A 22,113-nucleotide genomic window follows, 5' to 3' on the forward strand; every position below is an offset into this window, starting at 1 on the left:
CTTCTGGATTTTTTTGTGCACAGCCTTTTGTAGCCAAGTGCAATATGCTGAAAGCTAGCTGGGTAACAGCATGCTCCATGCTTAGGACATAGGAACAGCATGTTTTTGTTTACTTATTCAAATAGCAGTAGGGGTGAGGTTGCTCAAAAAACAAAAGAATTCTACTAAAAGGAACTACTTTTTTTTAAGTACACTCAGCATTTTGTGATTCATTTAGCCAGCCACCTGTGAAAATGCTAAAATAATTTGTTTAGGGGGTTTTCAATTAATATGCATCATTTCACAGTTAATTTTTAAAATATAAAAAGAGTAAGAGCAATTTTCAAAATAAGAGAGTGTTCTCACTGTTCAAATCAATACTAATAGTCAAGTTTTCTCTGCAGGTGAAGCCTATCCAATCTTTTCAGAGAAGCCTCTCATAGCTTCAGTTGACTTGCCCACATTACACTAGTGCATTTCACAAAACTGATGTTCACAGACCACCTTGGCTGTGCTGCCTCCATTGCTCCTGCTGACAGCCAGCCTGTCAGGGGGGGCAGGTATGGATAACACCACTATCCCAACTCAGCACAACATCTACAGCTTGGTAATGGTTTACTGCTTTACATGAGAATATTTCCATTGCAGTCTCCTAACTGATGCAGCTGTTCTAAAAGCTTGTAGGGAAGCATTTTGGTCAGCATCCTTCCTATGGGCTTGAGATACTCATTTCTTCATCCTTACTGAAACACAGGTATTTTCACTTCCACCTGACCTAGCATCTGCATTAGAAACTCCTACAAACTGAGACCAGCTGTTTTATTTTTGTGCAATTTGTTAACACATTAATGGAAAACAAATCCCCTGACCAAGTCACAGCACACCAGTGGCCACACCATCTTGTTGCTCAAAGCACTGATATGTCTGTGGTGACAAAATGCATTATCAAACCAGTGTCTGCCCATGATGAGACTTTCTTGCTCTAAGCATTGCTCCCTGATGCTTTCAAGGACACAACAGCAACTGTGCATTCCCTTGCAAGGAAAAGTTCATCTCACAAAAGATTTTAAACCCAAAAAAGCATACCATTTTGGAAAAAAAATCCTAACATAACATATGAGAAAGTGGTAACGTGGTTAGCTGAGACCAGATCTTCATGGATGGGCATAAATGGAAATCTCAGTAACAGGGGTAAACTCTACTCTGTATGTGCACTGCCAAGGCTGCTTTGGTACCTCAGCATTTGCTAAAGGGCAACTTCTGCTTTGTATTAAATGCCCAGATTCACACAAACTTTTAAGTTTGAAAAGAAATGAATGGGTCACCCACTCAAAAACCTGGAAGATGACAAAGTTGTCAATTTGGAAAGACGCTTCTGAAGGTGGAAGTGCCCTGATCATCACAGCAAAATAAGCAAAACCACTTAAAAACAGGGAATGACACATTGTTTTAAGTAAAACACGATGCCATTTCTGCTGTTTACCCACCTTCATCCCAGGTACCAAGACACAAAAGAGACCATGGTGTTTTTCATAGCCTGTGTTTCATTTAATTCCAAATTCAAAGACACCTTGTACTTTAAAAACAGAACCCAGTAGAACTCCTCATCCAACTGGAAACAATCATGGATGTTTATTTTGTCATCAGTTCAACCCCATATGGTTCTCCCATCTCTAAAGTTCTGCTGTGTCCTGCCAAAAATCACTTGCAAGTATCTTGTGACAGTCTAATGGGAACAGAAGTGCTGATAACAGTGAAACACCAGGACAGCTTTGCTGAGGTTGGAATGAACTGCAAGCACCCCACTTGTCCTAGAAGTCAGATTCTTGTACTGCCCCCATGCACCCCATGCTAGCCTTCTTTATCCAATCTGATAAAGTAAATACTCTTAGCTGTTTCTCTCTCTTCATCCAGCACTAGGGATTTTCCCCCAATACTTTAGTACAAAAATCTTACTTTAGGACACGGACCCTTCTTCCTAGGGGATGCAATTAGACTTTTTGTCAAAACCATTTAAAATTGGGCTGTCTTGGTGGTGGTGGGGAGAGAATGAAGAGAGTAGCATGTGATTCAAGAACAAACATTCAAGTGCTAAAGAAGAATAGGCCACGACAATTGAGAGCAATGAGTCTGACTCATTCTGCTCCAACTTACCCAAATAATTACCTTACCATGTTTCAGAAAAAGAAGCTAGATTAACAAAGCTTGGTCTATTTTAATTTATACCAAACCAAGTATTTTCAACATATACTAAATCTGCAGACTTAGGGAACTGCTTCTTCAACTTCACAATTTCCAAAACAAGAGAGACTCCAACAAGAAAAATCCAATAATCTGGATATTTCTAGGTTCTCAAAAATACTCTTGGATAGTGCTGGAGTTGAACTTTGCTTGCACAAACTTCCAGTTTGTACCAGTTATAGTTATAGAACTACACAGTTTATCTGTGTAGTTGAGCAAGAATGTTTTCAGCCTCCTTAGATACCTCTGGATGACTGATGAAGTGGGGCACCTTGGGGAACCCCTTCCAACAGGTGACTGTGGACAGCAACTGGATACCAAACACAAGCAGAAAAATTCAAGACAACACCAATGCTCTCAGAAATGCCCCAAAGTACTCCCCTATGGCAAAAATATTGTAACAGTGCCAGAAATCAACCACACTGTCATTTATCCAATACCTTAATTACAGGAGGAGGAAACCAAGAGCTGGGATTAGTGGAGGCAGGCCAAGTCTGAAAGTAAAGAAGCAAGTTACAGCACTAGCAGATTCATATGATGGTACTGATGGGGAAACAGGAAAAAGTAGTCAACTGTAGACTTCAAGGCAACAAAGAAATTAGGCTTTTCTCCCTCAGGAAGGGAAGAATTGAACATACAGTGTCATTTTCCTCTAGTTTTTCCTACTTTGTGACTTTCCACAACTCTCTATTCTAGTTAAGGTTTGCTAATATTTTTCCCAACCAGGAGTACTCATTTATGTAATACAGAATTCAGAGTACTTTTTCTCATTCTTTTAAATACAGAAATTCACCTATTAAACACTTTAAATTTCAAATCAGCATTTTATTTTGTGTTTCTCTTAGAATTGTGATCAACTTACCTGACAGTCCCTAGAGTCTTAGGGCTAACTTCAGGGCTACCATGATTGTGCTTTTCTTCTTTAACCACACAGCCTCAATTTGTGCATTTAAAGCCCTTACATATTTCTCTGAATGGCTTGCTAGGGTTTTGGTTTTTTTCAATGTGTGTGGGTTTTTTTGTTTTTGGGTTTTTTTTTTTGGAGAAGGAGAGGATTTTAATCTTAAAAGAACAGCAGGTTTTTCCTATTTGTTGACTTCACATTATAGTCTTCCTTCACAATTCCCAATGTGAAGAATGCAAGAACACCTAAGTGACAGACATTCCCATGTCAAATTCCCTTCAAAAGCAGACAAAGGAGAGAAGGACAGGATCTTTCTCTGAAACCAGCAGTCACACGGCTGATGTCGTGCTTCCCTCTACTGGTTACCATAAGAAGAACAGTTACCTCTTAACATTCTGAAGTTTTCCTTAAAAAATCAAAACAGTGTACAAGTGAATCTTTATTTGAAGGCAAAACTTAGCCAATAACCTTAATCAAAGTTTTCTTTTCTTTATTAAAAAAAATAGAGGCACTGAGCAGAACCATCTGCACTTATCTCAAGCTCAATGTTACAGAAAATACCAACTTCAACATGCTAATATTATCTCATATTTTTGTTTACAGCCCTTTAAAGTCAATTTCAAGCAGACAAAAGGCTTCGAAGACTAAAGCCTTGTTATGAAGAGTAAAAACATGTCCAGAACCAAACGATTATCATATAAATAAGTAGCCATGTATGTCACAAAGAAAAAAGTGTTATGTATGTCACATCATTGCTTTCAAGAAATGAATTCCACAGATACATTAAAACTGTCAAAACAGTAGTGGTCTTTATTTCCATCACACAAGTTAACACTTCAGTTAATATTACCATCTTTCAACATTTGGGAGATATGTAAGTCAATGACTTAAAAAAGTGAAATACACCCCCTTCCAAAAATATACTGAATTCTATACTGTCCCTCTGATGAGTCATTGACTTTATGTGACATCACATACAGTCCTGCAAGACAAAATAATTTATGAATTGTTTTTCAGCCTCATTTGTGAGCCCTCAAGGTGTCTAAGGAAACCAAGTTTATACATGCTCTGCAGTAACCTAAGTACATGGATTTCAAAGGGAGCTCAATTCAACTTGGGAAAAAAAGATCTAGAGAGGTCTACAAATCCAAAAAGGTAGAAAATACCGTACTGGAATAAACACCCAAATTTTAGTGTCCTGGAGAGGAAGTTAAGACTAGTTTAAAAGCAGAAAATACTCTAGTCAGTATTTTTCTAATTTTAGTAACTGGGCTTTTAATAATGCTGTTATCAGTTGTTTTCAATTAAGAACAAATTAAAATTTGTAGACTACAGAAAAATAACTGAAGACAATCTCCCTTTACCATCTAATACCAAGTGTGAATAACATCTTTACTACAGAACTCTTCATGTTGATCAGAGGTTTTTCATCAGAAACAGATTTTCATTTTAGTGTCAATTCAATAATTAAGATTTTAGGTCACATCTTCTTTAAATTTTTTTATTATAAAGATGAATCAGCCCTGCAAAACCAGTTGGCAGTCTCTTCCTGTTGCAATTCATGACCACTGAATAATTACAATCTTTAACCCCCTGCTATTATGAAGCTTCCTCACAGTCCTTTGAAGAAATGCATTTAGCCACAAAATGATTTGCAAATTTTTTTTTGGGGGTGGAGTTGGTAGAGAGTGGTTAAAGTATCTCATCTAATGAGGAAAGGAAAGGCAAAAAAATCAATGACTAGTTTTCACAGTAAAATGCATCAGCTTTGTAGTTTCATTTGAAACCAAGAACAAATCATGAAACGTCATGAAAATAAGATAAAAAATCTCCTAGAGTGATTACTAAATGAAGTTAAAATTACCACACTAATCAGTAAACCCCAGAAGAAAAGCAGATGCCTCATATCACAGGTCCTACATTAAACAGTATCCATTTTTTAAAATAAATCCATAAAATCTGTATGTTTGGCCACTTTGCACATTTTTCCCCTATAAAATACAGTGTACAGAAAAAAATCTTGAAATTCCCTGTATGAATTCTGAAATATAAGGTCAAAACCCAGAAATTAAAGATCAGCTAAAAGGATTTTAAATTATTTACAAATCCAGCAGGTAGAACTACCATAATGGCTTCATTTCCATCCTTGTAGTGGCTTTCACTCTTACCCAGCAGCATCTGCAGTAGGAATCTCTTCAGACAGCTTCATCACTGATCATCTGTCATTTTAAGCATTTCTAGAAGAGCCCCAACAGCTCCAAAATAACCCTTTGAACAAAGGCAAAAGAAAATCAAAACCAATCAAATTCCAAAATAAGACATAACACGAACACAAAATTTTCAGCCTGAAAACTTTCAAGCTGCCTGTTAAGGCAACTAAAAGAATGTCAGCCCTGCCAAATATTTGCTCTATCTAAAATATAATTTAATAAGATCATCCTTAGGCAGAAGAAAGGGCTTGATACTGGGAAAAGTTCTCCAAAATTATATTAAAAAATAAATTACAACACCATAATACTGATACAGTACACCTGCTGTACTGAGGCAGGGCAGTTTCCATCATGGACCTGTCTGTCCATCTGGTAGTCACCTCAAAATTATGCTTACAAAAATGAATTGTACTTGAGGTTCTCTTATACCAGCCCACACAAAGGAACATTGTTGCTTTCAGGGTCAGAAAGCAAATACAAGAAATGGACAACATTTAACAACACATATCACAAGATCAGTGATCAAACCAAGGAGGTAACAAGTAGTATTTTCAAATGAATTAATAAACTAAATAACATTTATGCAGAACTTGGCTTGTGCATTCAATTCAAAGCAATGGCATTTCTCCCCTTTCAAGTTCACCAAAAAAAGAACTACAAGAATTTTGTACTTACAAATGGAAGTTCAACACATATTTCCTTACCTCATGTTCCAAAAAGAGAGCTTTTAGCTGTCCCTTGGACCAATAATCCATAGCATATGCTAGCACCTTCATAGAAATCATATTAATTCTGAGAAAGTTGCCAACAAACACCACCTTGTCGATATTCTGTAAAATTGAATTTGAAAAACATACCAGAAAAATTATATTCAGCTACATTATTTGCCTCTTTTAACATGTACTTCTGCCTCTACTACAAAGTTAAATGGGAATTTTAGGTTACATTTAAATACTTCAAATTGGAAAGTCAAAAAATATTGCAGTTACTGACCACTAAGTAAGAGACATTGGAAGAGCAGTGAGGTGCAGAGTTTTATTCAAAAGAAAGTGAGAGGCTATTATCATAGATGATCAATATTTGTTTAAAATATCGAATAAATGTCACAAGCTTCCCAACATGACTCAGATTATGAGTGTTTTGGTGGTGGTGTTTGGTTTTTTTAATTGTATATGGCTGCACTGAAGACATCTTTCTCCCGTTGCATGTTAAATAAAGCAACTTTCCAGAGATCACTATGATTATTAAATCCAGATGGAGAACCTCTGAAGGGTATCTGAGAAGGATTACATTAGAGATGAGAAGGAGCATCTTTCATTATCTATTATCAGGAGTGCGACTCCATTTTCAAAAAGCAAGTGAAATGGGGACAACATAATAATACTTGATATGTATGGCATTCCTTTGTTTCAAAGCTCATTTGAACTCAGTTTTCACAGGAAATTAAGATTTTTTGAACCATCAACACTAGGCTGCCAATGAGAAAGCCACAGACTGTCCTTACTTGTATGTACAACACTGCAGAGAGCAGTGGTTCTGTGTGGTGTCTAAACAATGCCCCTAACTATCTTACCAAGCCCAGTTCTGCCTCTTATTACTTGCATTTTGCATTGGAGTACCAGATGATGTTCACCAGACACTAGAACTGGTCTAGAATATTCAGTGGGAGACCACATCCTGGAGATAAAAGCTTTTACAGGAGTCCTGAAGAGCCCTAGGAAGGTATCTTCAAGAGTCTTCTGCAGAAGTTTGCCAGAAAGGCTGCACAGGGACTAGAATTAGCAAGGGTTACCCCTCTGCATTGATCCAGCTCTGGAAAGCCCAGCACTGGCTCTGCAGCAATTCCTGTGCTGCAGCCACAGCCGGGCCATGCCCAGGACTGTGCCTGTGTCACAGCCCTGGGGACACCCTCACTGGAGTGGCCTGTGTCACAGCCCAGGGACACCCTCACTGGAGTGGCCTGTGTCACAGCCCTGGGGACACCCTCACTGGAGTGGCCTGTGTCACAGCCCAGGGGACACCCTCACTGGAGTGGCCTGTGTCACAGCCCAGGGGACACCCTCACTGGAGTGGCCTGTGTCACAGCCCAGGGGACACCCTCACTGGAGTGGCCTGTGTCACAGCCCAGGGGACACCCTCACTGGAGTGGCCTGTGTCACAGCCCAGGGGACACCCTCACTGGAGTGGCCTGTGCTGCACTGCCCAGGGGACATCCTCACTGGAGTGGCCTGTGTCACAGCCCAGGGGACATCCTCACTGGAGTGGCCTGTGCTGCAGAGCCCAGGGGACACCCTCACTGGAGTGGCCTGTGTCACAGCCCAGGGACATCCTCACTGGACTGGCCTGTGTCACAGCCCAGGGGACACCCTCACTGGAGTGGCCTGTGTCACAGCCCAGGGGACACCCTCACTGGAGTGGCCTGTGCTGCACTGCCCAGGGGACATCCTCACTGGAGTGGCCTGTGCTGCACTGCCCAGGGGACATCCTCACTGGAGTGGCCTGTGCTGCACTGCCCAGGGGACATCCTCACTGGAGTGGCCTGTGTCACAGCCCAGGGGACATCCTCACTGGAGTGGCCTGTGTCACAGCCCAGGGGACATCCTCACTGGAGTGGCCTGTGTCACAGCCCAGGGGACACCCTCACTGGAGTGGCCTGTGTCACAGCCCAGGGACATCCTCACTGGAGTGGCCTGTGTCACAGCCCTGGGGACACCCTCACTGGAGTGGCCTGTGTCACAGCCCAGGGGACACCCTCACTGGAGTGGCCTGTGCTGCACTGCCCAGGGGACACCCTCACTGGAGTGGCCTGTGTCACAGCCCAGGGGACACCCTCACTGGAGTGGCCTGTGCCACAGCCCTGGGGACATCCTCACTGGAGTGGCCTGTGTCACAGCCCAGGGGACACCCTCACTGGAGTGGCCTGTGTCACAGCCCAGGGGACATCCTCACTGGAGTGGCCTGTGTCACAGCCCAGGGGACACCCTCACTGGAGTGGCCTGTGTCACAGCCCAGGGACACCCTCACTGGAGTGGCCTGTGTCACAGCCCAGGGGACACCCTCACTGGAGTGGCCTGTGTCACAGCCCAGGGACATCCTCACTGGAGTGGCCTGTGTCACAGCCCAGGGGACACCCTCACTGGAGTGGCCTGTGTCACAGCCCAGGGGACACCCTCACTGGAGTGGCCTGTGTCACAGCCCAGGGGACACCCTCACTGGAGTGGCCTGTGCTGCAGAGCCCATCCCCAGACAGCAGAGCTCCTTCACTGGTGTGCGCTGCCTGAGCGAGGGCCAGCCCTGACTGCCCTCAAACCAAACACAGCAACACAAACTTTACTGAAACCATTCCCCTGCAGTCATCTGTCTCCTCAGACTCTGCAGCTACTTCAGCATGCATTGATACTCAGGAATTTATGAATGAAAAAAAAGAACTTCTTCAATTTCAAACTGCTGCTATAGAACGTGGTCAAGAGCACCCTGCACCCTTGGCTAAAGCAGTTTTGTCTCTGAAGCAACTTCAGACAAAGGAGGGACAAATACACAACTAATTAATTTCCTGTAATGCCATAGCATAAAACTCATTAGAATCTACATTTCAATTTCACATGCATATGATTTTTTCTGAATATAAAAACAAAGCTACTGTTAGCAGAAGCAATACCTAACAGAGTATAAAAATTACTGCAAATTTTGAATCTAAAAGTACTAGTCATATCACAGTGTAGACCAACATGAAAATTTCAATTTTGTTTCAAACATTCCTTGAGTTGACAAGGTGAAAAACTGTATAAATAATATAAACTTTCCTAAATTACTGATCTGAACTAAAAACAAGTTTAGCGTTTTTCAGAAGCTGAAATGCTACTCTTAAAGGAGTCCTGTCAATTTAATTTTCTATTGTCCACTGCTGAAACTTTCAAAGCTGAAAGACAGAAATCTTAAACTGCTGAAGAGATGGTGGTGACATGCTAATTTAAGCTAATCAAATTACAGCAACCTGGAAAAGACATGCACTCTTTCACTCTGTGGGGTCTTGTCAAATTGTTCAACTACCCTGCAGCAGAAAGCTATAGTATAACTTTATTATAGCATATTCAGATTATTTACCAATATAATTGAATAGGGAAATCTATATCAATAACACAATAAAAAACCTGCACATATTTTTGCAAGGCAGCTTGTTCAGATGCAAATTTACATGTTCTGTGAGTAAGGAAAGTATAAACCAGGAGATCAGTTTCCTTTATGCAGTTCTGCTGTGCCTAGGACAGGCCATTTCAAAGGGTCTGTGGCCAAATGGTTCCAGACTATGGAATTTTTCTACCCCATTGCCAACTTTGTGCAAGCAATTCTGCTTTGAAGTTTTGCAGACAGAATATTTCATTTATTCCCCAGCCTCATTTTTCCTGCACATATGCAAGTCATTTTCAACACAATATTAAAGCTGCAATCATTGGGAAAAACTTATCAGAAGTCATGCTTCAGGGCATAAATTGATTCTGTCAACCTAAAAGTGAGCTTTACCATAACCCTAATCTAATACATACCAGCTCCACAAAAGAATATCATATTCAACTATTTATTTAGTTCTTATTTGAGGATTTGATTCATCAGGCTTGCTGTAAGTAAGAGCCATGTCTCCCAAAGGCAATTTAGGTGTCTAGATTATTTAGCAGAGTGATAGCATTAGGTTTTTTTTCCCCAAGAGCAAGCTATTTGAAGATTAGCTTACTTGAAATGATACTGCATGTTTTTCTTTTTAATAGTATGTAAAGCAACTAAATGAAGTTTTCATCCTCTGAAACTACAAAATCATTTACTTCAGGTGCTGGAGAAATTCTGCTTTGACACTGTGAAATGAAGAATATTTAACACATCAATTGACATTCCTCCACCAAATTCTATGGATCACATCAGTTTTTAAGAGGCCTGCTCCCAGAACAAAGATGGTAGGAACTTTTTCACAGTGACTCAGAAGCATTAGTTTCATTAGCAGCCTGTCTCCTCCTCTGTGGTTCCCTGCTGCAACTCTCCATGCTTTGATAGCCCTGTACAATGCTGCTTGAACTCCATGCCACAAGGCAACACTGTAAAGAAGCTGAAAGCAAAGAGAACACTGAAAGAGAATCATCCTGACTGAAAGAGTCAAATTGTCAAGAAAAAAAAAAAGGAAGCCTGTAGCCACTTTTCACAATGAAGGAAGGTTACCAGTGGCATTTGATAGGGGCATACACTGCAACTTGGGCAGTCCTCAGGTCCTCCAGAGAGGAATATGAGCAAAAAACATAACAATGGCATACCAAATCAAAAGAAAATACAAAATGAACAGCATAGCAGTGCTGAAGATACTTATATCCCATGATTGAGGGAAAAATGGCAGATGAAGTTTAAATTTAAAGAGTGAAATGACACAACTGAAAGGGGGAAAGATGCTTGATTATGCAGACACAATCATAGGGGCTCCTAATTAGCCACTTTTAAGATGATACCATGGAGGGGCTGTTGATGATTTCTTAGAAATGAGTTCCATGCTCACAAACATTAAATATTATATGAACTGTTAGTAAAGGAGGTGTGAACACAAATTTATCCATATGCCATCACTTAAATTCATTGAGCAACGACACTCTGAATATTATATGAAGATCTGATAATTCAATCTTAAAATTACAACCATAAAAAGATTTAAAAGACAAAATGAAGCATCGCATAGAATAGTGTATTCTCTTTTATTAGGTAAGGAGACTAAGTATTAGGACCTTTTGTCTTGAAAAGACCAAGAGGGAAAAGTATCAAAGGTTGATTAAAAATCAAATCAAACCTCACACCCACAAAAAGCACTAGTAATTAATTATTTACTATTTCTGATAAAGCCATAAGCTAGATGGGACCCAATAAAGTGATTAGATGGCAGTTTGGTGAGTTCCTTGGGTTTGTTTTGATCAATTTTTCTGGCTCTGTGAGTTGTTGATTAAAAACATAAAAGTGGCAGCAATTTTTTCTATCAACAGAATGCTGTGCAGCTAAAACATCTACATATTTTAAAAAATTCTATAAATTCATTATGTGCTCAGAGCAGATGAAAGGTATTAGTTACCACATAATGGTAAAAGATGAAATCTGCAAATAAAAGCTCGGGCCTGAATGTTTGGGTGGGGTTTGTGTTTGTTTCTGGTTTTTTTTGTAGCTGCTGGAAGATGTAGTGTCTGGATGGAACAATCCATCCCTATTTATCATGCCTAATGAAAATAATCTAATAAAATCTGATAGGAGTCTCAGAAGGAAAACGAACTGCATTTTTCTTTTTATCTGACACAATGCAATGGAACTTGCATCTATCCAAACATTTAACACAATACACAATTTCAACCCATCCTGCTATGGAAATAATCCAAGCAAAATAGTATTCAAAATAAATTCCATTTTGCTCTAGTAAAACCTGTAAATGACTACAAAGTAACAGAGTAATAATTAGTATTAAAAACATGTTAGTATCTATGTATTACAGCTTGAGAACAAGTGAACACTCCGGGCTGAAACTCAATGCCTCAAAGAAAGCTTTATGGACAATTTTTCTCCCCTCTTCTGTAGCTTTGAAGCTTGAACAGCCTTACAACTTTGCACCAAAGCATATACATAACAAGCCACAAGGGTTATGCATATTTACCAAAGCCAGTGACACATCTACTATGTCAGCAATTTGCATTTTTGCATCCTGATAATCTCACTATGTTGTTTCTAAAGATTTCAAGCTCATGGTAAATAACTTACCTCGTTCAGTGCACACATGCGAGCAATAGAACCTATGTTGTTGGTGATGGTGACCAAAGTAGCTCTGGCCAAGTCCTCTTTACTGATGGAATCTCTCTTTTCTTTACTCATCATATGACCAAAGCTGTGTGAGGAAAATCATGTCTTTTAAAATGAGATATACAGGAGTGATCAAAGCCCTTAAAATTTTATCACTTAGCAAGCTTTGCTTGGATTTGAGAACCATTCATTTGTGATAGATTTGAAATGTGAAAAGGGATCTCATTAGAAAGGCAGAACAATGAGTAAGGACACTTCTAAAATAACTGAAATTTAAATTGAAACAAACTGTATGAGGCATTACTTACAGCTGTTTAAAAAAAAAAGAGCAAGAAGTAGGGGAGAGATCAAAGGACAAACCCCATGACCCATGGAGTGACATTTCCACATGGACACAGTGCATAGCCCAGGGATGATGCACTCAGTGTAGCATGCACAGGAAGTTTCCAAGGGCCTGCTTCCAAACAGCCCAGTTAACACACACCTGGAGGCTACAGCAGAGCCCTGAAGGCCAAAGCGCTCGTAGTCCCCTCCGTAGATGTCCTTCACCAGCTTGTCCACGTTGGTGCTGTCTCCTTTTGCAGCCATTTCCAGCGCTTCTTCAAACGTCTCGCAGCCAGTGAGCAAACAGCACAGCCCCAGGAATGTTCCTCCTCCAAGGCTGCAAAAGCACAGTCCCTTCAGCCCAGCAGCTTGAGCCAGCTTTCACCACAACCCTTCAGAGTGCCATGTGCAATATGCTGCACACAGGTGCCAGCTGCATCTCACAACCCCTCCCTCACATGGACACTCTGCAATGAGTTCCTATTTAACACAAGTGTGGTCTTAACTGAACTATCTTTGAGTCTTTAATCCTTGAATAGGAGAATTATACTAAAGGGTTAGCTAAGAATAAGGTCCAATCCAACACCTCAGATACCACTTTGCTATTTGTAGCACTCTAACAAGTTTTCTGCACAAGAATAATTAACCAGCAGAGCACTCAAATGACTGAGGAAAGAATGAACAGTGAACAAAGGTAAATCTATGAGGGCTGGCAGCCAAGACAGACCTTGTCCCCCTAGCCAATGGCAGAAAGCATTCTGGTTGGCTTCTTTTCAAAGTAAGCCCAGCATCAGCCCTGACTGTTCTTTCCCTGAAAGAACTCTGAGCAAGGAGCACTCACTTGAATATTTTCTAAAGGCTCAGTACAATATTTACTGACTACATAAAATTAGCAGGGATTATTTAACTGCATAACATGTTGCTAACCCATTAAAGCTCTACTTTGAACTTTCCAGTCTTACAGACATGAACTTCAACTTAGTAATCTCTACATCCTTCCTCATTCTTTCTTGGCCACTGACAAAGCTTATTTGCAGTGACTGCAGTCACAGAGACTGCAGCCACTGAAAACAAGGGGATCAGTGAGACACCACACTTTTTTCACTTCATGAAAAAAGCACATAGGTCACTGTTTAGTCCATGCTCTTGGATTATTGGGTTTTTCAGAACACATCTCACAGAACTGTAGTGTACTCAGTATTTGAACAGTAGAAAGCTATGCACACCAGCCACAAGACAGTATTGATTTCATCACCTGTAACAAGTCAACCACACACTGCAGTCATGTTTTTCCTTCCACAGTGGAAAGGATTAGAAGCATGTCTACCAAAGATACAAAATTTCTGTGCTTGAAAAAGACCCAGAGCTGCAAGAAATCCAATGCCTTCCACTTGTATCCATCCGTACTGCAGATAGAGAAATGGCTCATGGCTACTGTTGTGGCAAGGGTATGGCCTAGGTAAGGCAACAGAAGGTACATAATCACATCATGTACAGTATACAGGAGAAACTTTCATGTGTATCATGCACCAAAAAACAGAATTCAGGGAAGAGAAGACTCATTTGCTGGGACAGTTATATTTTGGTAATTCACAGCGAGAGATGGGAAATAGGTAAGAACACCAACAAGAGACTAAGGCAGGTCTAAAGTTGGAAAGATCAATGATTTCCCTGACATAGATTCTCTCTCTGAAGGCATCCTAGGATATTTTCAGCTTTGCTACTGTTAGGCTTTTAAAAGAAATGGGAATACATGCAACATTTGGAGCTGTAGCTACTGAGCACACTCTCTAATTCTACTTGTTCAGTTGTGAAGGAGAAAAGAAAACAATTTAAAAAAACAAAAGTAAATTTACCTGGATCCTGTAACTCTTTTATAATTGTCCTTAGAATACACAGCTAGGATGCTGACCCCTGAGCCTATGTTAACCAGCAGCATAGGATATGGATTATCAAGGCAGTAAGGCTTTTTCTGGCACTGTTCAGGATCTGTAGGATTTTCAAAATAATAGCACTCTGGTTGGCCATTGAAACCAACAGAATCAACATAAAGGAGGCCCTGGATCAAACAGTCCAATTCATCCAGTTTATAGAGCTGTAGATCAGCCATCTGTAAAAGAATAACAAGAAATTAAGAAACACACATTTCCTAGCATAACACAACACTGAGAAGGACAAAAGGTTCCACTGAGCACTTTGTTCACTTTAATAGTAACACATTATGCTATTTAAGCAGTACAAAGATCTAAGCATGAAGTCTGAAATAAAAATTCACTGACAACAGGCACCTCCCAAAACCATGATGTGCTTCACCGTAATGCCATCTAGTTCCTTGGCCTTGGAGACATTCTGGGCTCCGCAAGCAGGCAGAATTTCTCCTCCTTCGTACTCTGATGCAATAAAAGTCTTCCCCCTCATTCCCAGACCAAGAGGAGCTGTGCTCTGCAGCTTTTGAGCAGTATCAGACATATGCCCACAGCAGCATTCCTCAGGATGCAAAGTGCTTTAGCTCATCATCCAACCACATTTCCCAGCAGTTTAATGAAATTTTCAATAGAATTAAGATGCTCATATTATGTAAATATGCATTAAATATACAGTGGATTTTTTTTCGTACCTATCACTAGTTATTCTGATTAATTTTTAAATTACAATGAGCACTTTAAAATGCCACATGAAAAAGAGAGGCATAACCCCTATGTTTGGTGAAAAAACATATAAAAAATCCAAACAAAAAGATTGTCAGGCCCATGCCCCCAGCAGAATATAACTTAAAGAGAAGGCAGATAACCAGTAACAAAAGCTGACAAAAGACATTCCCTCTGAGATCTCATAGGTCACCATGACTGTACTTCAACAGACATGTCTACTTGCCACAGCATTCTGTTCACTAGAATTATAAATAACATCCCTTTCTCAAAATAGGATACATTGACTGACTGTAGAAACACTCCTTTTCATTGTTAGGCAGAGGAGAAGGCAAAACAACCCTGCAAAGATGCCCATCCAAATCCTGAGGTCATTTTCACCCTCATGCATGCAAAGCAGGTCATGACTAACTCTACTTTCTAGCAAAAAAAAAAAAAAGAAAAGCAGCAGCAGAGTATAATGGAGTTATACAGTACACAGCTGGTTCTTCAGTATTTGCATACTGCAGGATGTTTTCATAACAGCTAATGGAGAAGATTTACATGGGTAACTATGTGCTATTTTTAGTTCTGGAAGCTATACTAAGTCACTATAAACAGGGAAGATATTTCTGTAGAACAGGCATGGTCAATAGGTTACATTCTTTCAAGCTATTTAAATCTCCCCTGTTAAGACTTTGCTCTACTTGTGCACAGCTCTAGCTTGCCCTAAGTGAAAGCCATCCCACTCTTTGGGTCTGTCCTTCTGTTTTACTTGCCACTCCTCAAATCCTGTAACCAGGGAAAAGAAATACCTCAAACCAGCAGTTTCAAAGACCTCAATATAGATCCAGTTATTTATAAGACAAGAGAGAGGGGTGGAAATAATTTCCTCTTGTTTCTGTCTTTCCTCCTGCAACTTCTGCAATCCCTATTTTTTTTTAAGTTACCGTATTACTACACAAATTAAAATTATAGCCATGCAGCATAAAAGACTTGAACCATTCAGCTAGCAAATAGAATAAGCATAATTAGTGAGAAAAAGTTTTTCAAGAAATGTTACAAAATTCTTAAGGGTACTTTGCAAATACTTTGGATTTAATCAATTTCTATTAGACCACGAGGAAAATCTCTAAGATAGACACAAGACAAGGTATGATGCAAGGTATCAACATAATAAACCCTTCATGCACTGTTTATCACAATGAACATTGCATGGAATCCCCTAAGTCATCCCTCCTTACAGGATTTATTCAGTTCAACAAACATTGCACATACCTGGATGACACAAGGAAATATTCTGTACTACCCGTGATCTTTCCCTAGGTTCTGTGCTGTACAGTGTCAGTTTCCTCACCTTGGTGTGTCAGTTGGATGCAGCATGAGCATACATGATCTCACACATGCACAAATGTGCAGTGAACCAGGAGCTGTGGTACAGACGAGTCATTTGCAGCTTTATGGCCCCTACTGTCCAAACCCCTACTCTAATGTAACCCAAATACCCAGCCACAAGCAGCTTTTGTCTGATCCATGCTACACTTTTGCAAACAGGTAAGCGCTAGCCAGAGACCTGGCAAGACACAAACAAGTAATACAAATCAGAGAAGAACACTTCTGATGCCAGTACAAAACCACAGATAAATCCCTCAATTCTACACTCTCCAATCACCTCACCAACTCAGTAAGAACAGAACAAGAGAAACTAATCAGGTTCTTTCTCAAGCACTACACATAAAGCTTTTATTAGGTCCAGCCCTCCATGTATAAAAGACACACTAAATTTGTTCTGCTTTTTATAGCTCTGTGCTATATTTAACAGTTGATATACTGTAAGCAGAGAAGTACTATTACTGCTTTCTTTTATGTATGATATTCATAGCAGACTGAAAAACTATTTTCCTGTGTCATTGCAACAGTCTGGTTTTGATTTTTGGAATAATCAGCACAGCCATCAGTATTCTATGTCAATCCACCTTTCTTCAGAGAACCAAAAGCTCTGCAGCCACCAGACACCCAAGGCTCCAAATAGCTTACTAAGCCAACACTGTTCTTATTTCTAAACAGAAATTAGGGCAAAGTTTCAAGAAATGTAGTAACCCAGTCTTGTACAAGAAGGCACAATTGAGCCATGGTCACAATTCTGTCCCTTTCTCTGCACACACCACTGTGCATTTGCTCACAATGTCTCAAAGCACCAAAACTGCACTCAGAATAGAGGACCTGTAACCATTGTAACTAATTTACAAGTAGGCAAATATTTCTTCCTGCTGCCATAACCTGACCTACCACACTCCTCACACTCAACTTTCAGCTGTTCAAACCTCTTCTCCTTAGAGGAACCAAAGTTTATATGCAAATATGCATAACTAAAATGGAAGCTGTGTCTAGAAGCACATTTTAATCGGACGTTTTTCCTACAACATTTACAAAATGCATTTGCAGGTATTTTCCAGCCCTTTACAATTCCTAACGTGAAGGCAGACAGCAAAATGGTCAACTTACCCTACTCTGCACTCCTGTAACTATATTTAGCACAGTGCCTCTCTAGAGGTTATGTTAGAAAGTTGTGCTATGAGAAGAACAACTGCAGAACAAAGTAGTATACAGGACCCTGGAGGGAAAAATTATGATGATTACAGAGGAACCACATGGACCACATTTTTTGAAGAATAATTTTTCTGCATTATAGCCAGAGTGTAGCTATTCCTCTTTTTTTTAAGACTACTTTTTAAATACTGAGAAAGGGAAAGAAACACTTTAGACCTCAAGAAACTCTTCAGGACCATCAAAAAGAGTGACTTCGGACTTCAACCATGCTTGCAAGCAGGTGCAACACACCAAGAGAAAATAGCCAACATTTCCCCTTATGACCTTAGCATCACACTCCTGAAACACAGCTGATTGAAGGATACAAAAAGTCTGTTGCTATTGTGTACAGATGCTATTCCAAGAAAAATCAAAGACCATCTCTTGTACTCTTGCAAGAAGTGCTGAGAAATTGTGTTACCTGGTGAAATTTAAATTTGGATTTCTTTGTTGTTTGCCTTGTTTTTTAAATAGTGTAATAGCAAAACATTAAAAAAATCATCTGTATTTAAGTACCAAGCAGTATAAAAAGAAAAGACATGGTACCAGCTTGTCTGTGCTTTCAAGTATGGAAGCACATATGTCAAAGACTTGGGTCCCATTTGTTTCTTATTATAGGTGAGAAAATACATCCACTTCAGCAAGGTGAACATGAAACAGCCCAGTCCTCTATAACTGAGCTGAGGGCAGCCATGACATACATACTCTGGGGTTGAAGTCTAATGTATCACCATTGGTGTGAAGACATATTTTCAATGAAGCTCCAGCTCATGAAACATTTCACCCACTTTTACTGTATTCTGGTGAACACAGCAAAGTCTGAACCCAGATGCAGTTGCAAGTCCATTTTTTGCTTAGACTTTCAATGAGAAATATGATTTTTTTTCCCCTGTAAAAAACCTGTTAGGAACATAGCATCTGGCAAGTTTTTAATTATCAATTACAACAGCCTCATTTACTATGTCATTCACTGTGGCTTTTATGTCTGCTGGGCATTGCTCCAGTTTTTATTTCTTAGAATAGCTTACAATCTAGCTTTTCCTTCCATCTCTTCTACTTTCATAAAGACTTTGCTTTCTTCATATTTTGATTATCTTCACTTCAAACCCCAACCATGCTACTTTATGGAGCTGAAAATAACTACTCACATTCAAACAAAACAAAGTCTAATGCAAAAAAACTGCAATTCCAACATTCACTGAGGCAGAAGATTCACTCTCTATCAGCTTTGGGCAAAAAAAGCACTCATCAGGAATCCTCTGCAGAGCTCTGCCCCCTGGCACAGGAGCCCTAAGGATCTCTCCTCTCTCTTGGCAGGGAAGAGATGCACATTGTTTCTCCCATTCCCTCTGAAGAGGTTACTTTACCCATTCTCTGGATGCCTCTTTCAACTCCCGCCCAGCCCCTACAGCCTGAGCAGCTGCCTCCACCCTCCTCAGCAAGAAGATTTTTGAGTCTCACACTAACTGTGAAAGAGTTACACAGCTTACTCATCCTACAACACAGGACATGAGTTTATTTGTTTTAAGTCTATAAGTCATCCTCAGGCATTCAGCTCATAGCACAAAGTCAAACCTTAGAATTAGCTAATAACTGGCACAAGAAAATCACTATCCAACAGCCAAACTCACTTTTAAATCATTTTCCTTTATGGGAAGTTCAAGGTCTGAGTTTGAGTCTGTGTTGGTAAAGAGATTTCCTTCTTCCCCTGTCCCAAATGTTCTTGGTTAAGTGATTGGGTGTTTTTAGCACAGATGCTACTCCCACTGAAGACAGCAATAAGAATTTCTATTAAGTCAGGTTCTGCAGGTGTCTGTTCAGGAAAGGAATACAGAGATTCCACCTTTGAGCTACTGCAATCAACAGAAATTTTAGAGCAGGTTTTAATCAAAAGTCTGAACAGTCCTTCCTCCCATCATCCTGCCCATCCTTTACATTGAGTTGCTCTACAAAACTGAGTGGCAGCCTAGAAATTTATTCCTCATTACATTAACAGCAAACTTCTGTGCAAGTCATGTGCCTGTGCTATCATGGAGGAGCCACAGAGCACAGAGAGAGTCTCACAAACAAGTAAGCCTAAGTACTCCTCACTTTCACAAAAGTGGTTACTTGAGCATTTACAGAATATGTGAAGGGACATAGCTGGGGAAAGGAGGAAGGATTATCAGAATTAGGCTGCAGATTTATCCATGCCTTAACACCACTGTTACCTGAAAACAAAGACTGCCAGCTATAAAGACCATTCAGAGTCATTCAGAGAGGAGGTAAAAAAAGAACAAAAATGCAAGAAAAAACCCCCTAGGCTGGAAACAGTTCTTTTGGTGAATTACTTACTGATGCTCTCTTCAATGAACATTAAGTATAACCATATGGATGGTAAAATTATTTCTGTGGTCTCGTTTAATGAATAGAGTCAATTTTCCTACTTCTAGGGTGGGCACTCAGATGTTCAGAATGAGTCACATGATTTGCCAAGCTACTGACTGACAAAAGATCCAACATACTGCCAGCAATCAGCAAGCAGACCACGGAGACTTCCTCAGGTATCCACCTCTCCAACACTGCAGATCATATGAGGGAGGTGAAATAGCTAAACCTAGGTAACTTGGTAGATTTAGTTGCCTTCTTATAGAAAAGTAAACAGTCTTAAGGTAAATGGAATATGTCTCACCATTGTATGTCATTTTTTAATACACAAAAGCAACAGAGATGTCTAGATCAAACCTATTTAACTCATTTAGGGATTCAGAACCAGACAAAGGAACAGAGACAAGTAACAACAGGGTATTTGCCTCTCTATTTTAAGGAGAAAAATCTTCTGTGAATCTTAGAAGGCTTCCTTCCTTGGGATTTGAATGTTGTTTTGCAATGTATTGGATCTTTTTCCTAAATCTATGCAATCTTACAGTCACATTGAGAAATACTCTGAAAAGACAAGTAACTTAAAAGCATATACAAAGGAAAATAAAGGGCCAGAACAAAAGCATGTTAGCTAGATCAAATGGATTTACTAACATTTAGCTGTATTTTTAAATTAAAATAACAACATTCACAAACATACCTTAGTTTTTCCACACTGCTTCTAAGTAACAAATAGCATATAAGGTATTTTACAACACTGAAACCTGCAGTAGCAAGATTTAGACTTGGCACATATTCTCCACTTCTAGAGGTGAATTAGTGGTCAAATACTTGAAACAGGTATTTCAGAACTTTGACAGAGCAGTCCTGAAGCTGTTGTCCAGTGTCAATTTATGCACAGCAGAACACCCTGATAGCCAGCTGCTGTTACCATGGCTAATGAAGTGTGACAATTTAAGAGCCAGTACCCAGAACACGCTGCCCTTTGAGAGAGATTAATCAAGCAAACTTCCATGTAATGGATAATATTCTGCTTCTGTAATTCTCCAAGGATATTACAGTTTGAGCCAAGAAACACTTGCTATAAAGGAAGCTATGGAACTGGATAGCTGTAAGAGGTGTCCAAAGCACTCACTTTAGTGGAAGTGCACTTCACTGATAGCTTTATGCCAGAAAACTCCCAAGCCAGCCTTTATAGGGTTTGTCTTAAACTACCTACAAGTGTTGTAGCACACAGGATGTTAACAACACTGCAGAGGTGTGGAATTTCATGCCTAAGTCAACCAGTTATTTGCTATGTGGCCTTGTATTTGTGTTCAATAGTTGGCAAAACAGCCCCAACTCCTCCAGCCATGGCTTCCCCTGCTAGACTGACTATATTGCAGCTGAGATGAGACTGATCCCTCGCTGTGGATTGCACATTTACAGTCTGTAAGGCCAAAGCTACAGAGAGAAATGTTCAGCTCTGAGAGCCACCAGGTAACGTTCAGTTCTACAGCTGTGGGAGCGAGGGACATGAACTTCCTTATTAAGCAACTGTAGGTGTTATTAAATGATGCAGGAAGAATGAATTTGGAGAGACTGACCATTCCAAGGGGATAGTCAGCCTCTTCAGAAAGTCCTGAAGTGACCTCCCATTGTCACCAAAGAATGTGAACCATTCCCAGGACATAAGATACTCAAAAACACCTCAACTGAGGCCACACTGACTAGAACTAAGACTCACCTCCTACTGTGGTGCCAACATCCTTAAACAACACAAGGCAAACAAGTTTTTGAGGACTTAATCCTCAGTAGACTCTAACTTGTAAGGGACCTGCAGTCAGCCTAAACAGCAAGGAATCTTGCACTAGTAGCCGACTACTACACCAATTCAAAACTTGATAATCCTTCTTTGGACATGGAAACAGTCTAATATTCACTGAAAGTGACTGCAAAACAGCCTAACAGTTGGAATTCATTGAGCTCTTACAGCATTCTTTATCCCCCTTAGAATCCTGGTCATATGGTATGTGGGGATATTGATGATGGGAGGGTATTTACAGAGAAAAAACCCTCTTGTACAGCAGGA

General features: G+C 40.1%; 1 protein-coding gene across 6 annotated transcripts in view; it reads right to left on the minus strand.

The window, feature by feature from the left end:
• Window positions 1–3,911: 3,911 nt before the first annotated feature.
• PANK1 (pantothenate kinase 1) overlaps window positions 3,912–22,113 on the minus strand; it is a 37,044-nt gene continuing 18,842 nt past the window's right edge. For all 6 annotated transcript variants that reach the window (XM_071439100.1, XM_071439095.1, XM_071439098.1 and 3 more), the window contains 5 exons: window positions 14,322–14,575; window positions 12,626–12,802; window positions 12,103–12,226; window positions 6,039–6,164; window positions 3,912–5,392 (listed from right to left, as the gene is read on the minus strand). In XM_071439100.1, coding sequence (XP_071295201.1) covers window positions 5,333–5,392; window positions 6,039–6,164; window positions 12,103–12,226; window positions 12,626–12,802; window positions 14,322–14,575 — 741 coding nt within the window. In that variant the 3' untranslated portion in view covers window positions 3,912–5,332. The remainder of the gene's footprint in view (window positions 5,393–6,038; window positions 6,165–12,102; window positions 12,227–12,625; window positions 12,803–14,321; window positions 14,576–22,113) is intronic.

This window comes from Agelaius tricolor, unplaced genomic scaffold, assembly GCF_023055355.1.
Source record: "Agelaius tricolor isolate 1412-34295 unplaced genomic scaffold, bAgeTri1.0.p SCAF_13, whole genome shotgun sequence".
NCBI classification, from domain to species: Eukaryota; Metazoa; Chordata; class Aves; order Passeriformes; family Icteridae; genus Agelaius; species Agelaius tricolor.